Here is a 21970-nt window from a genome sequence, read left to right as displayed (position 1 = left end):
AGCATGACATTCTTGTCCTATTCATGTTAATTTGAATCAATCCAGTCATGAGAGGAATAGATCGGGTAGATGCACAGAGTCCCTTGCCCAGAGTAGGTGAATCAAGGAACAGAGGACATAGGTTTAAGGTGAAGGGGAAAAGATTTAATAGGAATCTGAGAGGTAACTTTCTCACACAAAGGGTGATGGGTGTATGGAACAAGCTGCCAGTGGAGGTAGTTGAGGCAGGGACTGTCCCAACATTTAATAAACAGTTAGACAGGCACATGAATAGGACAGGTTTGGAGGGATATGGACCAAACGCAGGCAGGTGGGACAAGTTTTGCTGGGACATGTTGGCCGGTGTGGGCTAGTTGGTCCTGTTTCAACACTGTATCACTCTATGACTGTCATTCTTGAAGTACTTAGCTTTGACATATTTTATAAAGGAGCCCAGCATTTCCCCATTTCAATGCCTTATATCACCAGCTACAATAGTGATGCTACAGAAGGTAATGACACCTTCAGGAGAAGAATCCTGTTCCTTTCACATTTCAAAGACCCATGCTTGCATTACATCTACACATGTGTCAGGTGAGGACAGGATCCAGGCTATTTGAAATACCACTTTTTCTTGCCATCTGAGAGCCTGTCAATGTTCACAGTCATGAGGAAATGGCTAGCTGGACGTGTAGTCAAGAAGAAGTGAATCCCTTCAGGGCATGAGAAAAGATAAACTGGATAATTTTTTTCAGAAGGGGATTATCGTTAGCATCCCTAATGTCCTCCAAAAGGTCGGATCTAATTTTCTATCTTAACCATATGAGAATTTAGTATGCAAGTCACAAATCATGAAACAAAAATGACATCAGAATTAGGGCAACAGCAACAGGCTCTTTCTAGCTGAGGGGGGAAGCAATGAAAGCAGGCAACAAAATCTCCCTCCACAGATTTATTACACCAACTATATATAACACAGAATGTGCATTCTCAGCACAGGCAGTGCTGCAATTTGAAACAGTTAATTTAAAATCATGTATTTGCAGTGCTTTAGATAGAAATATGAAAGTTTTCCAGATATCATTGAAATCTAATTTAAAAATCTTGGAATTGTGAATCCAAGTCACCAAAATAAAACTGGATAACTACAGCCAGCTCTTGGATGTTTAATGTAGTATTTTAAATGCACTTTCCACACACATTCAAATAATAAACATTCACACTTGTATGTCTTGCAGGACTTCAATCGATTTGTCTGCCTCCTAAACAAATTTTGGACAACCAGTTTTCATAAGCAAACTCTTTTAAAGATACCATTTCAGTCAAAAAAAATTGTTTAAAATATTAACATATAGTTTACATTTTAACTCAGTTAATATTAATGAGACACAATTGTCGGTTACTTTATGGAAGTTTATTTTCACCTTTGGTAAACCAAAAGTCAAATTTCACTTTGACTCAAACTACACCAGTTGTTATGATAGAAGCAAAATCCGAACAAATAAATGAAAGAGGTCAATTATTGGATTAAAGCCAACATAACGTTCCCAATTTCACTGCACCTGAGAGTATTTAACGCACTGCTTCTACTTTCCCATTTTAAATCTTGAGGGAATGATTCTTGGTTGTCATTCAACCACAGCCTTTAACATTCATCCCAAGTGCCAATTATATATAGCGAGGCATGAGTCAGATTTTTTTATTTAAAGAGCGAGCATCTTGCAGCATTTCGCTCCAAATTTTCTTGTCAGCCTAAACTCCAATGCTCAAAGAATAAAGTGCAATTTTAAGATGGGATTTAATAGATATTTATATCCTAACAATATATCCTATCCATACTCATTCCATTATATTTTATATAATACACAACGGCTTTCATACTAAAGGAGCACCTTCACCAGCCAGGATTAACACCCACCGACGATGCGACACTAAATTATTGAAGTGCTGCTCCGATTCACTTACTGTTCTCAGGAACAGAATCTCCTCTTCTCCTTCACCGCCCTCGGCCATGGTTTATCCGCGCGCACGCTCTCTCCCCGTCCGCCGCTGGTGCCGGACTAACGGTCGCAGCATCGCGCGCCTGCCAGTCTCCCCGCGCGCCAACCCAGCGCGCCGCCTACTGCCCCGCCCACCGACCGCCCACGCCCCGCCCACCGACCGCCCACTGCCCCCCCCCCCCCCCACTGCCCCGCCCACCGCACGCCCACCAACCGAACGGCCAACGCACGAGCACCGACTGCCCACCGCACAGCCGACACCCGCCCACCGACAGACCGTTCACACGCCAAAGGTTTGCAGCTTAATTGGCTTGATAAATGTAAAAGTTGTCCCCAGTGGGTGTAGGATAGTGTTAAAAGTTGTCCCTAGTGGGTGTAGGATAGTGTTAAAAGTTGTCCCTAGTGGGTGTAATATAGTGTTAAAAGTTGTCCCTAGTGGGTGTAATATAGTGTTAAAAGAAGTCCCTAGTGGGTATAGGATAGTGTTAAAAGTTGTCCCTAGTGGGTGTAATATAGTGTTAAAAGAAGTCCCTAGTGGGTATAGGATAGTGTTAAAAGTTGTCCCTAGTGGGTGTAGGATAGTGTTAAAAGTTGTCCCTAGTGGGTACAGGATAGTGTTAAAAGTTGTCCCCAGTGGGTGTAGGATAGTGTTAAAAGTTGTCCCCAGTGGGTGTAGGATAGTGTTAAAAGTTGTCCCTAGTGGGTACAAGATAGTGTTAAAAGTTGTCCCCAGTGGGTGTAAGATAGTGTTAAAAGTTGTCCCTAGTGGGTATAGGATAGTGGTAAAAGTTGTCCCTAGTGGGTGTAATATAGTGTTAAAAGTTGTCCCTAGTGGGTATAGGATAGTGTTAAAAGTTGTCCCTAGTGGGTGTAATATAGTGTTAAAAGAAGTCCCTAGTGGATATAGGATAGTGTTAAAAGTTGTCCCTAGTGGGTGTAATATAGTGTTAAAAGAAGTCCCTAGTGGGTATAGGATAGTGTTAAAAGTTGTCCCTAGTGGGTGTAATATAGTGTTAAAAGAAGTCCCTAGTGGGTATAGGATAGTGTTAAAAGTTGTCCCTAGTGGGTGTAGGATAGTGGTAAAAGTTGTCCCCAGTGGGTATAGGATAGTGTTAAAAGTTGTCCCTAGTGGGTAGAGGATACTTCCAGTATGGTCCCTGGTGGACTCTTCGGAAGTAATGACCACAAGATGCAAGACACCTGGGCAAAGGAGTAAGGGAGGGAGGAAAGTGAGAGTGAAATGGAGAGAGAGACAGAAATATAGGGCGGAAAGAGAAAATGAGAGGGATAGAAAGAGGAAGAGAAAGAGGGAGATAAAGAGAGTGAAAGAGAGAGGGGAAGAAGGAGCGAAAGAAAAAGAGATCGAGAAAAAAGAGGGAGAGATGAAGGGTGTGAAAGAGAGAGCAATAGAGTGAGAAACTGAAAAGAAAGAGTGAAATAAGAGAGAGGGGAAGAGAGGAAGAAAGGTAGAGAAAGAGAGTGAGAGCGCGAGAAAGAGAGAGAGCAAGAGAAAGAGAAAGAGAATACAATCTCCTGGTTGATAAAGACTTTTAAGTCCTCCATTCCCATACTGACCTTTCAGTCCTGGGCCTCCTTCACTGTCAAAAATGAGGCTCAACGCTAATTGGAGGAACAGGACCTCATATTTGAAGTTGAAATTGTCAAGCTTGAAAGGGTTCAGAAAAGATTTACGAGGATGTTGCCAAGACTGGAGGGTGTGAGCTAAAGGGAGAGGTTAAGTAGGCTAGGTCTCGATTCCATGGAGTGTAGGAGGATGAGGGGAGATCTTATAGAGGTGTACAAAATTATGAGTGGAATAGATCGGGGAGATGCACAGAGTCTTTTACCCAGAGTAGGGGAATTGAGGACCAGATGATATAGGTTAAAGGTGAAGGGGAAAAGATTTAATAGGAATCCAAAGGGTAACTTTTTCACACAAAGGGTGGTGGGTGTATGGAACAAGCTGCCAGAGGATGTAGTTGAGGCTGGGACTATCCCATCGTTTAAGAAACAGCTGAACAGGTACATGGATAGGACAGGTTTGGAGACCAAGTGCAGGCAAGTGGGACTAGGGTAGCTAGGACATGTTGGCCAGTATGGGAAGTTGGGCCGAAGGGCCTGTTTCCACACTGTATCAGGGGAGAGGGAGACCAGAGATATGGGAGGAAATGCAGAATGGTTCATTGTCGGCTGAGGGGGAGGTGACAATGAGGCATACAATCTGTCAAATTAATCAGGAGGACAGTGAAACTATGACTCTATTTCGCTTGGGCAGCGTACGACCCAGCGACATGATTATTGATTTCTCTAACTTCAAGTAACCCTTGTTTTTTTTCTCTCTCTGTTTCTCCCCCACCCTAGTAGTCCTAGTTTCACTGTTCTCCTGATTAATTTGACAAATTGTATGCTTCATTGTCACCTTCCCCTCAGCATTCTGCATTTCCTCCCATATCTCTGGTCTCCCTCTCCCCTGACTCACAGTATGAAGAAAGGTGTCGACCCGAAACGTCACCCATTCCTTTTCTCCAGAGATGCTGCCTGTCCCACTGAGTTACTCCAGCATTTTGTGTCAATCTTCAGAAAGTAAGGGAGGGTAGTGGAGGAAGGGAGAGAGTGAGGGAAGGGAGGGGAGGGGAGGGGTGGGTGCGAGGTGAGTGAGGGAGGGGTGGGTGGGAGGTGAGGGAGGGGTGGGTGGGAGGTGAGGGAGGGGTGGGAGGTGAGGGGTGAGTGGGAGGTGAGGGAGAGGTGGGTGGGAGGTGAGGGAGGGAGGGAGGGGTGGGTGAGAGGTGAGTGAGGGAGGGGTATGTGGGAGGTGGGTGAGGGAGGGGTGGGTGGGAGGTGAGTGAGGGAGGGAGGGAGGGTAGTGGGAGATGAGGGGGATGGGAGGTGAGGATGGGGGGAATGGGAGGTGAGGGAGGGGGAATGGGAGGTGAGGGAGGGGGTGGGCGGGGAGGGAGGGGTGGGAGGTAAGGGAAGGGGGAGTGGGAGGGAGGGAGGTAGGGGGGTGGGAGGTGAGGGAGGAGCGGTGGGAGGTGAGGGAGGAGGGGTTGGAGGTGAGGGAGGGGAGAGAGGGAAGAGGGGATTGGAGGAGAGGGAAGGGGGTGGGAGGTGAGAGAGGGGGAGGTGAAGTGGGGGGAGGTGAGGGATGGGGTGCGGGTGGGATGGAAGGGGTGGATGTGGGAGATAAAAAGGTGTGAGAGGGGAGGTGAGGGGGTGGAAGGGGAGGGAAGGGGGTTGGGAGGAGAGGGAAGGGCGGTGGGAGGGAGAGGTGGGTGGGTAGGGAAGTAGAAGGGGGGTTGTTGGGAAGGGGAAAAGGGGGTCTTGTTGGGGGGTAAAGGGGAAGTGGTGGGGTGTTGGGGGGAAAGGGGAAGTGGGGGGGAAGGATGGTACTTGGGGAGGGGGGGTTGTTAGGGGAACTGGGGGTGTGGGGGGAAGGTGGGATGTGGTGGGGTAGAGTTTTTCGGAGAGGTTGGGGCAAAAAGGGGTAGGTGGGGTGTGGTGGACAGGGGGGGTTGTGGGGGGTAGGGTGGGAAGTGTGGTTAGGTGTTGGGGGTGGGGGGGTTGGTGGGTAGAAGCTAATCTGGGACATGGAGTGCAGAACCAGTGCGTACGGAGTGGGTTTGAAAGTGGGATAACAGAACATGTGTGAACGGGTAATCGATGGTTGGCATTAGGGTTAGGGTGGTCTGTTTCCATGCTCTATTTCTAATATTTCTAATATTAAAAAAACGTGCTTTGGGTCCCTGGATGTGAACTGTATTGTGTTGCAAGAGGTGAGAGCTCTGCAACAGAGGTAAAGCCATGTACTGAGAGACCATTACTAAACCAATGGTATCATGTTAACGCACTGCCAACCTGCAAAGCTTGAGCTCTCTTCGTCATGCAGCACATATACTGTTGACCGCTCATTTGTAGTAATCCTATGTTATCCTATTTTATTCCGCACATTCTCCTGCAAATTATTTTATTTTGCCCCCCTCTTCGTGCAGCATGCTATTCCCACTTTTCTTTATCTTTTGGCCATAACGGGCAGAACTACTACATGCAATTAACCACGAAATCTTCAGCGAAAAAAAAATCCACAATTTTTTGATAGCTGCAACGTGTGATATGCCAAGAAATGAGTACAAGCCCATCAACAAGAGTAAATGGAAGAGCCCTAGGACCAGTGTCATCAGTTAATTGACCTGACTGTAACAGAGTCACACTCTCCTCCGCCTAGCAGAGCTGGTTCTTACCCTTAACAACTCCTTTGACTCCTCCCACTTCCCCCAAACCAGAGGCGTAGCTATAGGCACTCACGTGGGCCCTAGCTATGCCTGCCTCTTTGTCGGGTACGTCGAACAATCTCTGTTCCGGATGTACACTGGCCCCATCCCCAAACTCCACCTCCGCTAGATCGACGACTGCATTGGTGCTACCTCTTGTACCCATGCAGAACTCACTGACTTCATACACTTCACTTCCAATTTCCATCCTGCTCTTAAATATATTTGGACTATCTCCGACATCTCCCTCCCGTTTCATGACCTCAGAAACCATCTCCATCACAGGAGACAGACTAGTGACTGACATCTACTACAATACAATACAATATATCTTTATTGTCATTGTACAGGGGTACAACGAGATTGGGAGATAAACCCACTGACTCGCACAGCTATCTGGACTACACTTCTTCCCACCCTGTCTCCTGCAAAAAGTCTATCCCCTACTCCCATTTCCTCCGTCTACGCCGCATCTGCGCCCGGGATGAGGTGTTTCACACTAGGGCATCAGAGATGTCTTCATTCTTCAGGAAACGGGGCTTCCCCTCTTCCATTATAGATGAGCCTCACTAGGGTCTCTTCTACATCCCACAGCTCTGCTCTTGCTCCTCCTCCCCCCATTCGTAACAAGGACAGAATGCCCCTCGTTCCCACCTTCCACCCCATCAGCCAGCCTATCCAACAAATCATCCTCCAACATTTCCGTCACCTATAACGGGACCCCACTACTGGCCACATCTTCCCATCCCCTCCTTTTTCTGCGTTCCGCAGAGACCGTTCCCTCCGTAACTCCCTGGTCCGCTCGTCCCTTCCTACCCAAATCACCCATCCCCGGGCACTTTCCCCTGCAACCGCAGGAGATGCAACACCTGTCCCTTTACCTTCCCCCTCAACTCCATCCAAGGACCCAAACAGTCTTTCCAGGTGAGACAGATGTTCACCTGCACCTCCTCCAACCTCATCTATTGTATCTATTGACATGCTCTAGATGTCAACTTTTTTACATCGGCGAAACCAAACGCAGGCTCGGCGATCGTTTCGCTCAACACCTTCGCTCAGTCCGCCTTAACCAACCTGATCTCCTGGTGGCTGAGCACTTCAACTCCCACTCCCAGCCTGACCTTTCTATCATGGGCCTCCTCCAGTGACATAGTGAGGCCCACCGGAAATTGGAGGAACAGCACCTCATATTTCACTTGGGTAGCTTACAGCCCAGCGGTATGAACATTGACTTCTCCAACTTTAGATAGTTCCTCTGTTTCCCTCCCCCTTCCCAGTTCTCCCTCTATCTACATGTCTCCTACCTATATCCTTCCTTTGTCCCACCCCTCTGACATCATTCTTAAGAAGGGTCTCGACCCGAAACATCACCCATTCCTTCTCTCCTGAGATGCTGCCCACCTGCTGAGTTACTCCAGCATTTTGTGAAATAAATACCTTTGATTTGTACCAGCATCTGCAGTTATTTTCTTACACTGACTGTAACAGAGGATCATTTTCTAAATCTTTTTTATGACATTGGTATGTGGCACTTCCAACTGTTTCTTCCTGGATTTTAGAAAAGGTAAATCCTGTATCGTGGACATTGAAAAATAATCATATACTGGATCCTCATTGTGCTAGTTATCTGCTGTTTGGTGGACATCAGTTATCACCAAATGGTTTTCTTCGTATATTGTGTATTTTAGACCTTCGCTCTCAAATTGCCAGTCCAGTACTTTAATTGATTCATTTTATGAATTGTGCTGGAAATGCCAACATTTATTGTCCCTGCAAAGGTAGTGATGAATCAGAGTCATACAGCGTGGAAACAGCCCAACTTGCCCACACCAACCAACAAGTCCTGTCCATGTTCCGTCTAATTGTTTCTTAAACGTGGCAATAGTCCCAGCCTCAACTACCTCCTCCGACAGCTCATTCAATACACCCACCACCCTTTGTGTGAAAAAGTTACCCCTCAGATTCCTATTAAATCATTTCACCTTCACCTTAAACCTATGTCTTCTGTTTCTCGATTTCCTCTACTCTGGGCAAGAGACTCTGTGTGTCTACTCAATAGTTCCCTCTCATGATTTTATACGTCTCTATAAGATCACCCCTCATCCTCCTGCACTCCAAGGAACAGAGTCCCAGCCTGTTCAACCTATAGCTCAGACCCTAGAGTATGGCAACATCCTCATAAATCTTCTCTATACCCTTTTCCAACTTGACAACATCTTTCCTATAACATGGTGCCCAGAACTGAACACAATACTCTAAATGCGGCCTCACTGATGTCTTATATAACTGCATCATGACCTCCCAACTTCTATATTCAATAGTCTAACTGATGAAGGCCAATGTGCCTTTTTGACCACCCTATCTACCTGATGACGCCACCTTCAAGGAGCTATGTACCTGCACTCCTAGATCCCATCCCCGAACTCAACTTCTGCTACATTGACAACTGCATTGGTGCTACCTCTTGTACCCATGCAGAACTCACTGACTTCATAAATTTCACCACTAATTTCCATCCTGCTCTTAAATATACTTGAACCATCTCCGATATCTCCCTACCGTTTCTGGATCTCACCATCTCCATCACAGGAGACAGACTAGTGACCGACATCTACAAAAAATGCACCAACTCCCACAGCTATCTTCACTACACTTCTTCCCACCCTGTCTCCTATAAAAAGTCTATCCCCTACACCCAATTCCTCCGTCTATGCCGCATCTGCGCCCAGGATGAGGTGTTTCACACTAGGGCATCAGAGATGTCCTCATTCTTTAGGAAAAGGAGCTTCCCCTCTTCCATTATAGATGAGGTTCTCACTGGGGCCTCCTCTATATCCCGCAGCTCCGCTCTTGCTCCCCCTCTCCCCATTCGTAACAAGGATAGAGTCCCCCTTGTCCTCACCTACCATCCCATCAGCCAACATATGCAACAAATTATCCTCCAACATTTCTGTCACCTCCAAAGGGATCCCACTACTGGCCATCTCCTCCCCTTTCTGCTTTCCACAGAGACCGTCCCCTCCATAACTCCCTGGTCCACTCATCCCTTCCCACCCAAACCACCCCCTTCCCAGGTACTCTCCCCTGCAACCGCAGGAGATGTAACATCTGTCCCTTTACCTCCCCCCTCAACTCCATCCAAAGACCCAAACAGTCTTTCCAGGTGAGGCTGAGGTTCACCTGCACCTCCTCCAACCTCATCTATTGTATCCGCTGTTCCAGATGTCAACTTCTCTACATCGACGAGACCAAACGCAGGCTTGGCGATCGTTTCGCTCAACACCTTTGCTCAGTCCGCCTTAACCAACCTGATCTCCCGGTGGCTCAGCACTTCAACTCCCCCTCCCACTCCCAGTCTGACCTTTCTGTCATGGGCCTCCTCCATTGTCATAGTGGAGGAACAGTATCTCATATTTCGCTTGAGCAGCTTACCAGCAGTATGAACATTGATTTCTCTAACTTCAGATAGTTCCTCTGTCCCTCTCTTTCCCCTCCCCTTCCCAGTTCTCCCACTGTCTTCCTATCTCCAACTACATCCTATCTGTGTCCCGCCCCCTCCCCTGACATCAGTCTGAAGAAGGGTCTCGACCAGAATCGTCACCCATTCCTTCTCTCCTGAGACGCTGCCTAACCCACTGAGTTACTCCAGCATTTTGTGATTTCTTTGATTTGTTCCAGCATCTGCAGTTATTTTTCTACATGTTGAAAAACAGAGCAGGTGTGACGGGTCAGATGGCCTACTCCTGCTTCTATTTCTTATCTATGCATAAGCCTGTGCTCTCACTGTATGTCATCCGATATGTTTCAGTGCATAAGTATTATTTGGAACTGCTTAGTGTACTAATATTCCTAATTTAATAGGAATTAAATAGCTGCTTTTAATATCTGCCGGTCATGCAATTAGGGATCAAAATCACATCTATTAATTCTACCAAACAAATATGCCACCATTTCAAATCAACCAACTGATTTGGGAACTGCATGGATTTGTGGTTTCTGAGGAGGTCTATAAATAGTCTTTTGATGGAATCTGGGTCAGTGCAGTAATACAAATGAAGATTTAAGGCAGTAGTGTTAATGTAATTTGTAAGTTGGGATATTTTTCTTTTTATGCATTTTTATCCTTGGTATGCATACTTGACTTTTTTTTGTAATTTCATTGTTTAAACTCCAGATGTAGATTATATTTACATTTATATGTATAACAAACCTCATATTTGGGCTTGGCTTTTAATCAGCTAAATTTTTGGAGAAACGGCTTAATTTTCATTTATTTGTTTTGGTTGTTATTTTCTTCAAATTTTTGTTGCACCAATTGGCATGGCATATTGGCATTATCTCTGGATCAACTTACTTTTGGAATGTAATTCTCACCAACAATCAATGAGCTTGTACTACAGTTGATGCTATCAATTGTAGTTATTAGCGGCTGGTTGAATTATACTTGAAGCGACCACGCACTCTGACATTAGACTGAATGATGTTGCAATGTGAGCACTGGTGATGAAAATTCCTTGACACACCTTGAAAAGAAACCCACCCCCAATAAAAGGCAGAAAGGAAGTTTGCCTGTCAAGCGATATGCTTCAACACTCTGTGCCTTGTTTCTTGTGTGTTTTCATAAGGGCATAAGGAATAGGAGTAGAATTAGGCCATTCGGCCCATCAAGTCTACTCCGCCATTCAATCATGGCTGATCTATCTCTCCCTCCTAGCCCCATTCTCCTGCCTTCTCCGCATAACCTCTGACACCTGCCTTGCATCCAGTAAACTGGAAATTCTGTTAGTGGTCAGTGGTGAGGAGGAAGTTCAAGGTGAAGAGTGACTAAAGACTACGCTAAGCCTTGTTATCAGAGGGATGGGTGCTCTGACTTCTCAAAGGCAACAAAAAGCAGGGAAACCACCAAGGCACTTTTCTGTGTATCCATTGCATCACCAAAACAAAACCTAAATATGCCCTTCAATGTTTTAAAATTTATAACACCTTAATGAAAACATTTAAATGCCTGAAAGGAAATTATATTAGCCAACAAATGCTTCCCTTAAAACCTCAAAACAGTGATCACATATTAAAATCACAAGCTACAACTGTGTAAACAAAAAACTTCTCTGTTACTGCCTAGGAGGGCACTGCTTGCTACATTTGGTCAGGTAACTGATCACTTTATTTCTACAACCATTGTTTAAAAACCTGGGGCCAACCTTGCAAGAATCAGCAGATAAAAAGGATTGAGTGTACAAACTAGACATCTCATACATGGCAGTTACTCTTCCTTCACCGGATAACTGGGAGTTCCTTCACTTTTAAGTACCAATGCAGTTTCCTGCTGTCTCTTTTCGGCAATGTGTTGTCTTCCTTTTCTGATGGTGAATGGAGTTTTCTATTCTGAGTACTGTTTCTGAGTACTGGAATGAATGTTTCCCTGCCGTATCTCAAAACTTTTGGCATAAAATCGGCATTGCGGATTGCCTGTTGACTACTATTTTCTTCATTGTGATAAAAGCTAAAATATGGTTCAGCCTGTTTTGTTACCTAGGTAAATATTCAAATGTTAACCTTTCAGCCTTATAGAATGCTATCTTGCTAAATAGATTGAATAATTTTGTGCAGAATGTTTGGAGTATCAACAAATTGCTTATAAATAAAGCACTGATGAGTCAATGATTTAATTAGAAAATCAACCTCTGATAGGTGCATATGTTTTGCTTTAAAATTTATTAATGGCTTTATGGCCTAAGTGGTAAATTTTTTGACTTATTACTTTCAATATTATTGGTTAAAACGAGCTAATTTTTAACCGAGTCCCTCTGTTCAAAACATGGTGGCCTAAATTTATGTAATCAAATATACTTAGGGTTGTGCTTAGGTTTGGTTTGGCTATTGTATCTATGAATATGATGTGCTGAGTAACGGCGAACTGTTACAATTTAGAGTTCCCTGTCTGAAAGGATGGTGAAAGCAGATTTAAGATTAACATTTTCTCATGGGACTTAGTTAAATCCTGGAAGTGACAAATTGAATAACTCTTTCAATCAATCAGTACAGGCACAGTGGCCCAAATGTCTTTATTTTTGTCCTCTAACATTGTCTGATTCCATGTGGGCCAAGAGCTTGAAAGTGGGCTCTTGTGAATCATGATATATAATTGTTCCAAAACCTGCTGCTTCCAATACAGGCAATATAGTCTACTGCAGTAGTTAATGTTGTGTATTTTCAACTTATATTGAGGCAGTCAATGTGCCTCTGGAGTCTCGGTCAGTTCCACTCAGAGCTCCTACTTGTGTCCTGATAGTAGATGTTTGTCAGGAATGGCATGATCACATATTGGAGTCTATCTGCAGGCAATTATGCAAACAGTGTGATTTGCCTGCACCAGATTGCTAACCAATTGAAGTCGAGCGAGACTGCTAGTGGATCAGAAAGCACTATTTTCTTTCAGGGAGACAGCGTCCCTGTTTGAACCACCCATTTTGCAATAATGCCCTTGCACGTGTTACACAACTACCTACCATACATCATCTCAAGAGTATGTAGTCATCAGCAGACCCATCCAGAATCAGGGTGTAGTTGATCACTATTGTTGTCTGCTGCCATACTTCTGAGAGGGAGCAGTCTTCCGTCACTGTGATTGTTACTGCTATAACAAGGGAACTGTGTGTGAAGTGGTAGATCAAGGTAACCAAGTTGGAAAATTGTCACTCGGATATATGCAAATGTGCATAGTTTCTATGAATGAATATGTAGTATGCAAGTTTCCCTTGGCTTTGACTATCAAGCTTCAGCTTTTTAAGAGTTTTAAATGTCTTTCCATTGGAAAACACCAAAAACCTTTTAGAAATGATGTAAATGAGCAATAAATTACTAGGGGAATTAAAATACCAGCCAGAACTAGAGAGTGGCCAGTGTTGTTTCTTTGTTTAAAGCAAGGAAGTAGAGAGAATTCAGTGAACTGTATGTAGTCCAGTGAGTCTCGCATCAGTGGTTGGGAAACTATTGGGGGGAATTTTTCGAGATAGGATTGGAACACATTTGATGTAATCACTGCATTCTACATTTCAGAGCACCAGGTGCTACAGATGCTCGTTTACAAAAAAAGACACAAAGTGCTGGAGTAACTCGGTGGCTGGCATTTTAATTCCCCTTTCCATTCACATTGCCATAGCAACCTTTCTGTCCTCTGCCTCCTCCACTGGTTCCCCTTCCCATTGCCATAACGACCTCTATCCCCGAGAAGAAAATGATAAGTCTCCACCTCAGTGAAGGCAATCCCCAAAGTGTTAGTGAGTCGGATGTACAACAAGCCAGCCAAGGGACAATGAAAGAATAATATTACATTTTGAACAGGATTTTGTGAGACTGGAGGAGAACCTAGAAGATGGTGTTTTCATAAATATACTATACATGGGCATTTCATAATAAAGGCCAATGTTTCCACTAGATGAATTTAACAGAGAGTTAGATAGAGCTCTAGGGGCTAGTGGAATCAAGGGATATGGGGAGAAGGCAGGCACGGGTTACTGATTGTATGATCAACCATGATCACAATGAATGGCGGAGCTGGCTCGAAGGGCCAAATGGCCTCCTGCACCTATTTTCTATGTTTCTATGTAATGTAATGACGAAGTCTTGATGAAACACAGTAGCACATTGTGTAGATGGTCACCTCTAGTCACTGCGATGTTGCTTGGGGGAATGACTGTTTGATTAAATGGTGTGCTGTCCAATCTGTTTTTGTCGTGGAAATTGTTGAACTTGAGTTTTGGAGCTCCGTTGATTTTTCTATGGGGAGCATTTCATCCTGTGCAAATGTGCTTTGTAGATTGAGGAGAGGGTGTGGGTAGCAGTTGAATACCCTACAATTCTGCGGAATAGTGCATGAAAGCTGCATAATGCAATACAATTGCTATGCCCTGTCTGATATCTTGCATGCAAGAAAAAAGAGTTGTCCTATATGCCTGCTCAAAATATGTTCCTCAACTAACATAACTAAAGTGGTAAGGTAGTCATTTCCCACTTGGGAAATTACTGTGCGCAAAATGGCTGCCGCACTTCCCACGTTAAATTAATTATGATATTTCAGAAAGAATATTAGGACATCCCAGATTGCAAAAGGTACTGAATTAATGCAAATCTATTTCAATTTAACTCCTACATGCTTTCACACTTTTAAAGATACCATCAGTCTCAGTGAATTTGACCTTCAGATTTGCAATGATTTACTGCAAATAGATCACTGTTTCCTTTCCCTGATGCTATTTATTTTCTTTTGTTGAATGAAAGCCTAATAAGAAAATTCATTTTATCACATCATTTAGCTCCACAATCAAACATTGCCATGAGACAAAGAGATTCCATTCAAATTTTACCAACTGGCATAAAACTAACATTGTGTTAAATTTCCACCCCATGTGTCTTAGTAGGAGTGGGCTATACTCGCAGCAGGACATAAGCCTTGAGTCCAGCCAGATAGATGACTGTCATTGAGGAGAAAGGGAGGAAGACAACCCCATACTTTATAGAGAGAGATAATGAAACATTGATAACACATGCTTGTCAGGAGAGAGGCCCTGTGCCAGAAGGGCCAGGAAACTTGCTGAATCCACAACCAAAACCCATTGGTGGTATACCAAGCAATAGTGGGCTTCATTTAGGCACAAAGGCTAGCAGACATGGATGAGACAATGCAATGAATGCATTCTTGAGAAATATTGATGCAGATGCAAATAGAGTTGTTTTGTGTATTGTAAGGACTGCTTGCAGGAGTATGACTGAGCCCATCTCCCTCTCTCATAGGCAATGGTGCAGAGTCAGCACAATTTTGATTCTGGTCACAGTCCCATATTAAAGTGAATGAGCGTCAAATATTGAATAGGCAAACAAAAGAATGTGTAGTATTAAAGGATTTAGTATAGTTTTTTTTTTAAAACATCCGATCCAGCGAAAAAAAAATCACTGGCTCAGTGAACATTCTATTGTTTTTTGTAAATTATAATAATCACAAATTCATAGTTATACAGTATTTTCAATAGGCCCTTGGCCCACCTCATCCATGCCAACTAATGGTGCTTTATTTGTCACATATGCCATTGCACAGTGATATTCTTGTTCCATATATTACACATGCAGGCACCACCATTTTTGGCGCAATTATTCAACGTCCAAAGTCTAGTCGGATACTCTGGCAAGATGCTTATTGATGCTAATCCCATTTGGCTGCATCTTTGCTATATCCTTTCCTGTTCATGTACTTGTCCAAATGTCTTTTAAATATTACATTTCTACCTGCCTCCACTACCTCTTCTGACAACCCATTGCACATTCTTATTTCACCACGTTCTATTTGAACATAGAATAGTACAGTACAGAACCATGCCCTTTGGCTCACTATGTGTATTCCAAATTAATCTGATGCCAAATTAAACTAATCTCTTCTGCCTGTATGTGATCCATATTCCTCCATTCCCTGCATTTTCATGTGCCGATCTAAAGGCCTCGTAAACGCCATTATAGTATCAGCTTCTACACCATCCCCAGCAGTTCCACCCTGGGAAAAGGGTTCTGACAGTCTACCCCATCCATGTCTCCCATAATTTTATATACTGCTAGCAGGATCCCCCTCAGCCTTTGACATTCCAACGAAAACAGCTCATGTATCTCCAACCTGTATTAAAGCTAATGCATTCCATTAAGGCCACATCCTGGTAGGTTGCCATGAGACCTAATAGAAGCATGTAAAATTATGAGAGGCATAGATAAGGTAGACAGTCAGAACATTTTTCCCAGGGTGGTAATGTCCAACACTAGTGGGCATAGCTGCAAGGTGAAAGGGGCAAACTTTAAAGGAGATGTGTGGGACAAGTTACATCGTGGGTGCTGAGTGCTTGAATGCTTTTGCCAGGGGTGGTGGTTGAGGGAGATACAATAGTAGCATTGAAGAGACTTTTAGATAGGCATATGGATTATGTACAGACAGGCAGGAGTTGGTCTTGGCATCATGTGCGGCACAGACATTGTATGCAGATTCAATGAGGCCACAATACTTGATTGTCACATGTACCTAGATACAGTGAAATGCTTTGTTTTGCATACAACCCGGTAAAATCATACAGACCTCACCTAGGCAGTACACGAGTTTGTCATCGACAAAGTTATCAAAGTTCATGGAACAGTTTCAGTTTAGTTTATTTGTCACGTGTACCGAGATACTGTGAAAAGCTTTTGTTGTGTGCTAACTAGTCAGCAGAAAGACAAAACAAGATTACAATTGAGCCAATTACAGTGTACAGATACATGATAGGGAATAACGTTTAGTGCAAGGTAACGCCAGCAAAGTCTGATCAAGGATATTCGAGGGTCATTGGATAGTGGTTCAGCGCTGCTTTCTGGTTGTGGTAGGATGGTTCAGTTGCCTGATTACAACTGGGAAGAAACTGTCCCTGAATCTGGAGCTGTCCATTTTCACACTTCGACACCTATCTGCTGCCTGCCACTGCACTTGGTAGCAGGTGGCCTTGGATCTTGGGGAAATCCCCCTCAGACTTCTTACTGGAATTAATGCATACTAAACCTCTCTTTCAAAACTGAGAATCTTGGATGATCTCAAGGTGCAGCAGACAGAGATACTCAGCAGCCATCCTGAGAGTTGACAGTGACTGCGACTTCTACATTGACAGTGAGAACAATCCAGGTCCATGATCATGGCAGCAAGTTCTCCATTGAATTGCTAATCCCTGTGTGGCAGCATTTGAAAACCTATGCCTATGGCTTCTTGGAAAAGCCGTAATAGATCTTGTGTCTCTTCTCCAGGGATAAGGTCTTTGCATATGTTGATTTCCCTATCTCCTGCTCTACGGGACTCTGCAAATCATCTGTGAGACCGAGCTAAGTTTTCTTTCAAGTAGCTTTGCCAGTCCTGTGACCACTGACATACCCATTAAATGATTCACACAGTGATTACATTTTTGCTGGATTACTAAATTATATTTAGAGCATCATTATAGCACTTTATAAGGTATGTGAGCAGTCTAGTGAGTTTTGAAACTGTCTTGTGAAGTCTTTCATTGTCAGCAATGTCGTCTTTTAATTGGCATTAAAATGATAAATGCAGCATGTTGTGACCCTTAATTTTTGTGACTTACAGATGACCGCATCTTCTGAATTGGGAAGGTTTATTTTGTCCATAAGGCTAAAAATTAGATTTGCAGAAACAAAAGCAGAAAACACTGGAAGTACTCTGCAAGTCAGGCTGCATCTGCAGTCATACTACAAGGAAATGGGCCATTCAGCCCAACTCGACCATGCCTCATCTAAGCTCATTGCATTTCCACGTGTTTGGCCCGTATCCCTCTAAACCTTTCCTGTCCATGTATCTATCCAAATGTCTTTCTATTCAAAGTTAAAAGGTTGTTGTTGCTTCAAGTACTTTCTCTGGGAGGGAAAGACACAAAATGCTGGAGTAACTCAGCGGGTCATGCAGCATTTCTAGAGAGCATGGATAGGTGACGTTTCAAGTTAGGACCCTCTTCAATCTGATTCGGGTCAGGGCCTTTCTAAATAAGCCGAAACGTCACCTATCCATGTTCTCGAGGGATGTTGCCTGACCCGCTGTTACTCCAGCATTTTGTCTTTTTCCTTGGTAATCCAACATCTGCAGTTCCTTGCTTCTACTTCCTCTGGTAGCACATTCCATGTACCACCACCCTCTGTGTAGAAAAAGTTACTCCTTTTGAAACTTGGCAACTGAAGAAATGGACACCCACGGTGAAGCAATAAATGCAGTGGATGATCAAATGACCAGAATTGGAGAACTTGCCATAGAGTTGGATGTTTTGGAGTTGGGGAATGCCTAGTCTGCATGGGATTTGAAAACTAGAATGAAAGCTTTAATACCAGGTTCTGCTTAAATGAAAATGAGTCAAGGTCAACAAGTGCAAATGAAAGATAGTTGACTGGATACAATATTGGCTTCATTGAAGGAATCAGAGGGTGGAAGGTTGTTTTTCGGACCTCAGGGTCCAGTGCTAGGCCCATTGCTGTTTGTCATCTATATCACTTGGATGAGAACGTGCAAGATATGGTTCCTAAGTTTGCTGATGACACTAAAGTGGGTGGTATTGTAGATAGTGAAGATGCTTGTCAAACATTGCAGCAGGATCTTGATCAGTTGGCCAGGTGGGCTGAGGAATGGTTGATGGAATTTAATACAGAGAAGCATCACAATGTGGTAGAGGTAGTGTAGCTGCCTTACAGCGCCAAAGACCCGGGTCCAATTCTGACTATTTGTGCTGCTTGTACACAGTTTGTACGTTCTCCCTCGGACCACGTGGGTTTTCTCCAGGTGCTCCAGTTTCCTCCCACATCCCAAGGACATACAGGTTTGGAGGTTAATTGACTTCTGTAAATTGTCCCTAGTATATAAGAGAGAACTAGTGTAAGGGTGATAGCTGGTCGGTTATTAGTACATTTGACAATTTAACACTCTTGACTTGAATGATATCCCAGAATCTTAGCCTAGCGAAGGTTAAAGTTTTTACTGATATCCTTCAGTATTTTAAAGTTGTGCAACTTCTAAGTCTCTTATGTACAACGAAAATTTCCAGAAGACACAACAATCATATGTACATGATTGCGTGTAACCCATATCAAATATGTCTGAAGAAGAGTCTCAACCCGAAACGTCACCTATTCATTTTCTCCAGAGATGCTGCCTGACCCGCTGAGTTACTCCAGCATTTTGTGTCGATCTTCAAACACAGGCACCTCACGTTTTGCGCATGCTTGATTTATGCGTTTTTGAAATGATTGCTTGCTCCTTTAATACCAAAGCATGATTTACACGCTCGTATTTTTGGAATAATGCACTCAAATTTATTGTTGACAGCATAGTCACGGATATGTTTAATTTAAGTGTTTTAACTTGTGCGCCGTTTTTCAAGCACATAACCCCCGGGTAAAACACGTGCCTGTATCTACAGATGGTGTGTAATCCGAATTCCCCATTGGTCACCCGTGCAGACAATCTAGAGTGGTGAAATTTAGACCCAGAAAACTAGATTCCATCATTTGATTAATGTTACACTATAGAGACAAACATTGTTATAAGTTAATGTAAAGTTTGTTCCAAGAAAGATGGTGCAGTCACTGTCACCAAATTATAATAAACCAATACCGAGCACCAGAGGGTGTGCATTTCAGATGATTTGAAAGCCAGAAACCAAAAAAATTCACAGCCGGGTAATTTGACTATGAAGTGGCTTAGCTTGCAGAAAGGACCCAGTTTTAACATCCTCAGGTGATAAGATTTAAGACTGAAAGGCCCGCTTGTTGAGCAGTTCTCACCCTGTTTAATACTGCCATTTTGCAACTACTTCTCCAAAGGACATGAACAGGTAAGTGTGATTATTACCCAGAGGCCAGTGGGGACTGCAGGCAGCTTGTCACGGACTACAAATTCTGGGCCACTGTCACTGTCACAATTCAGAAATCCTTTGTCAATTTAGCTGTTCATTGCTATTAGATAGCTTGTAATACGCGTTGTACTGCTGGAAAGACAAATATAAAATAATTTGACACAGTATATTGTATTTTATGTTTCATATGATTCATAATACTAAACTCTCAAACCAGTGATTTTAGTTTAGCTTATTATTGTCAAGTGTACCGAGGTACAGTGAAAAGCTTTTATCGTGTGCTATCCAGATTGCAGAAAGAAAAGACATGATTACAATTGAGCCATTTACAGCGTATAGATACATGATGTGGGAATAACGTTTAGTGAGAGGAGTTTAAGAAGATCATAGGTAAAGTAAGAAATGTTGCTGTCGGAATAGTAAGAGTGTGGAGTGATTGTAATATGAGTTTGTAGATCTGCTTCTGTGACTTGCACGCAAATAGTCGCCTGGGTTGGGCACCATCTATTATTTTGGCATACGAAAAAACAAGGCATGACATTGAATAATAAACACATAAGAACAAAACTTTCAAATTCACAGTTCCTTTTAGAACTTGTACCACAACCTTGACCCTTGGGTCAATGCACTTGTTGGCGTATTTGTTCTTTAATTTGTCTGAATTAAAAACAATAAAATAATGCATTCTGTGTGGGTGGGACTGAGTCGTTTCAGAACAAGAAATCATTCTGAAGACTTCCCAATAATGTTTATTCAATTCTCAATCTCACAATTTACAAATAATTAAATGTCCCATGGGACTGGAGAACCAAAACTACTAAAAAGACTGGTGCCGTAATACAACACTATTTTATTGGTTTATTTATTTTCATGTATTTTGAGAAATAGTGAAAAACTTTGTTTTGTGTGCTATCCAGGAAAATCATTGATATCTTTTAACTTTGTCAGGAAATGTTTAGATATTCTTGTGCCATTTGGCAGGAATAACCATTCTGCACAGAGAGAGATCCACAAACAGAACTAAAATGAATGAACTGAGATGTTTCTACTGTTATAGGTAAAGAGAGGAATATCTCACAGGAAAGCTCTCATGTAATTTCAACGAGTCCCAAAGGATTATTAATATTCAGCAGAAGAATCAGATGAAGCATTGGATTAACATTAATTCTAATAATCACCATTGTGCAATCTTCCTTCTGGTGGGAAATGGAATATCTTTGTAAGGTACAATGAAATGACTATGTATCAGTGGGAGAGCTTAATTACTCAGTGGGGCTTATTTTAATAATAATAATAGTGCAAAATGGAAAAACTGAGCAGAATGGTATCTATATAAATAAATCAGCTGGATGGCTTAGTAAATTGTAGTTATATGTATTAAAAAAATCAACTGAATTAAAAAAATAGATAATTAAATTTAGACACAGCAATTGCTTCATCTTATACATCATTTCGTACATTTATAGAGTCATACAGCTTAGAAACAGGTTCTTCAGCTCAACTTGCCCACGCTGACCAACATGCCCCATCTACACTAGTCCCACCAGAGGTCAATATCCCTCTAAACCTTTCCTATTCAGGAACGTGTCCAAATGTTTATCTTTAATGTTGTGATATTACCTGCCTCAACTACCTCCCCTGGCAGCATGTTCCATTTGCCTACATTTTGTAAAAATGTAGCCCCTCAGGTTCCTATTAAAAGTTTCCCCCTCTCACCTTAAACACATGCCATCGAATTAGAAATATAGAAGCATAGAAAATAGGTGCAGGAGTAGGCCATTTGACCCTTCGAGCCAGCACCGCCATTCAATATGATCATGGTTGATCATCCAAAATCAGTACCCCGTTCTGGCTTTCTCCCCATACCCCTTGAATCTAAGAGCTATATTTAACTCTCTCTTGAAAACATCCAGTGAATTGGCCTCCAATGCCTTCTGTGGCAGAGAATTCCACAGATTCACAACTCTCTGGGTGAATCTCAGTCCTAAATGGCCGACCCCTTATTGTTAAACTGTGATCCCTGGTTCTGGACTCCCCCAACTTCGCGAACATTTTTCCTGCATCTAGCCTATCCAATCCCTTAAGAATTTTGTATGTTTCTATAAGATCCCCTCTCATCCTTAGAATTCCAGTGAATACAAGCCCAGTTGATTCATTCTTTCATCATATGTCAGAACCTCCATCCCAGGAATTAACCCATCTGTCAAGCATTTGCCCACTCACCCGACCTATCCAAGTCACCCTGCAGCCTCATAGCATCCTCCTCGCAGCTCACACTGCCACCCAACTTTGTGTCATCCGCAAACTTGAAGAT

At 43.1% G+C, this 21970-nt stretch overlaps 1 protein-coding gene across 5 annotated transcripts in view; it reads right to left on the bottom strand.

Moving 5' to 3' along the window:
• Positions 1 to 2044, bottom strand: part of LOC144611871 (ryanodine receptor 1-like) — a 479550-nt gene extending 477506 nt beyond the window's left edge. For all 5 annotated transcript variants that reach the window (XM_078431182.1, XM_078431183.1, XM_078431185.1 and 2 more), the window contains exon 1: positions 1945 to 2044. In XM_078431182.1, coding sequence (XP_078287308.1) covers positions 1945 to 1992 — 48 coding nt within the window. In that variant the 5' untranslated portion in view covers positions 1993 to 2044. The remainder of the gene's footprint in view (positions 1 to 1944) is intronic.
• Between the last annotated feature and the right edge of the window lie 19926 nt (positions 2045 to 21970).

Source organism: Rhinoraja longicauda, chromosome 41 (genome assembly GCF_053455715.1).
Source record: "Rhinoraja longicauda isolate Sanriku21f chromosome 41, sRhiLon1.1, whole genome shotgun sequence".
Lineage (NCBI taxonomy): Eukaryota > Metazoa > Chordata > Chondrichthyes > Rajiformes > Arhynchobatidae > Rhinoraja > Rhinoraja longicauda.
Note: the sequence above shows the minus strand (reverse complement) of the source record. Positions and strands in the feature narration are given on the sequence as shown.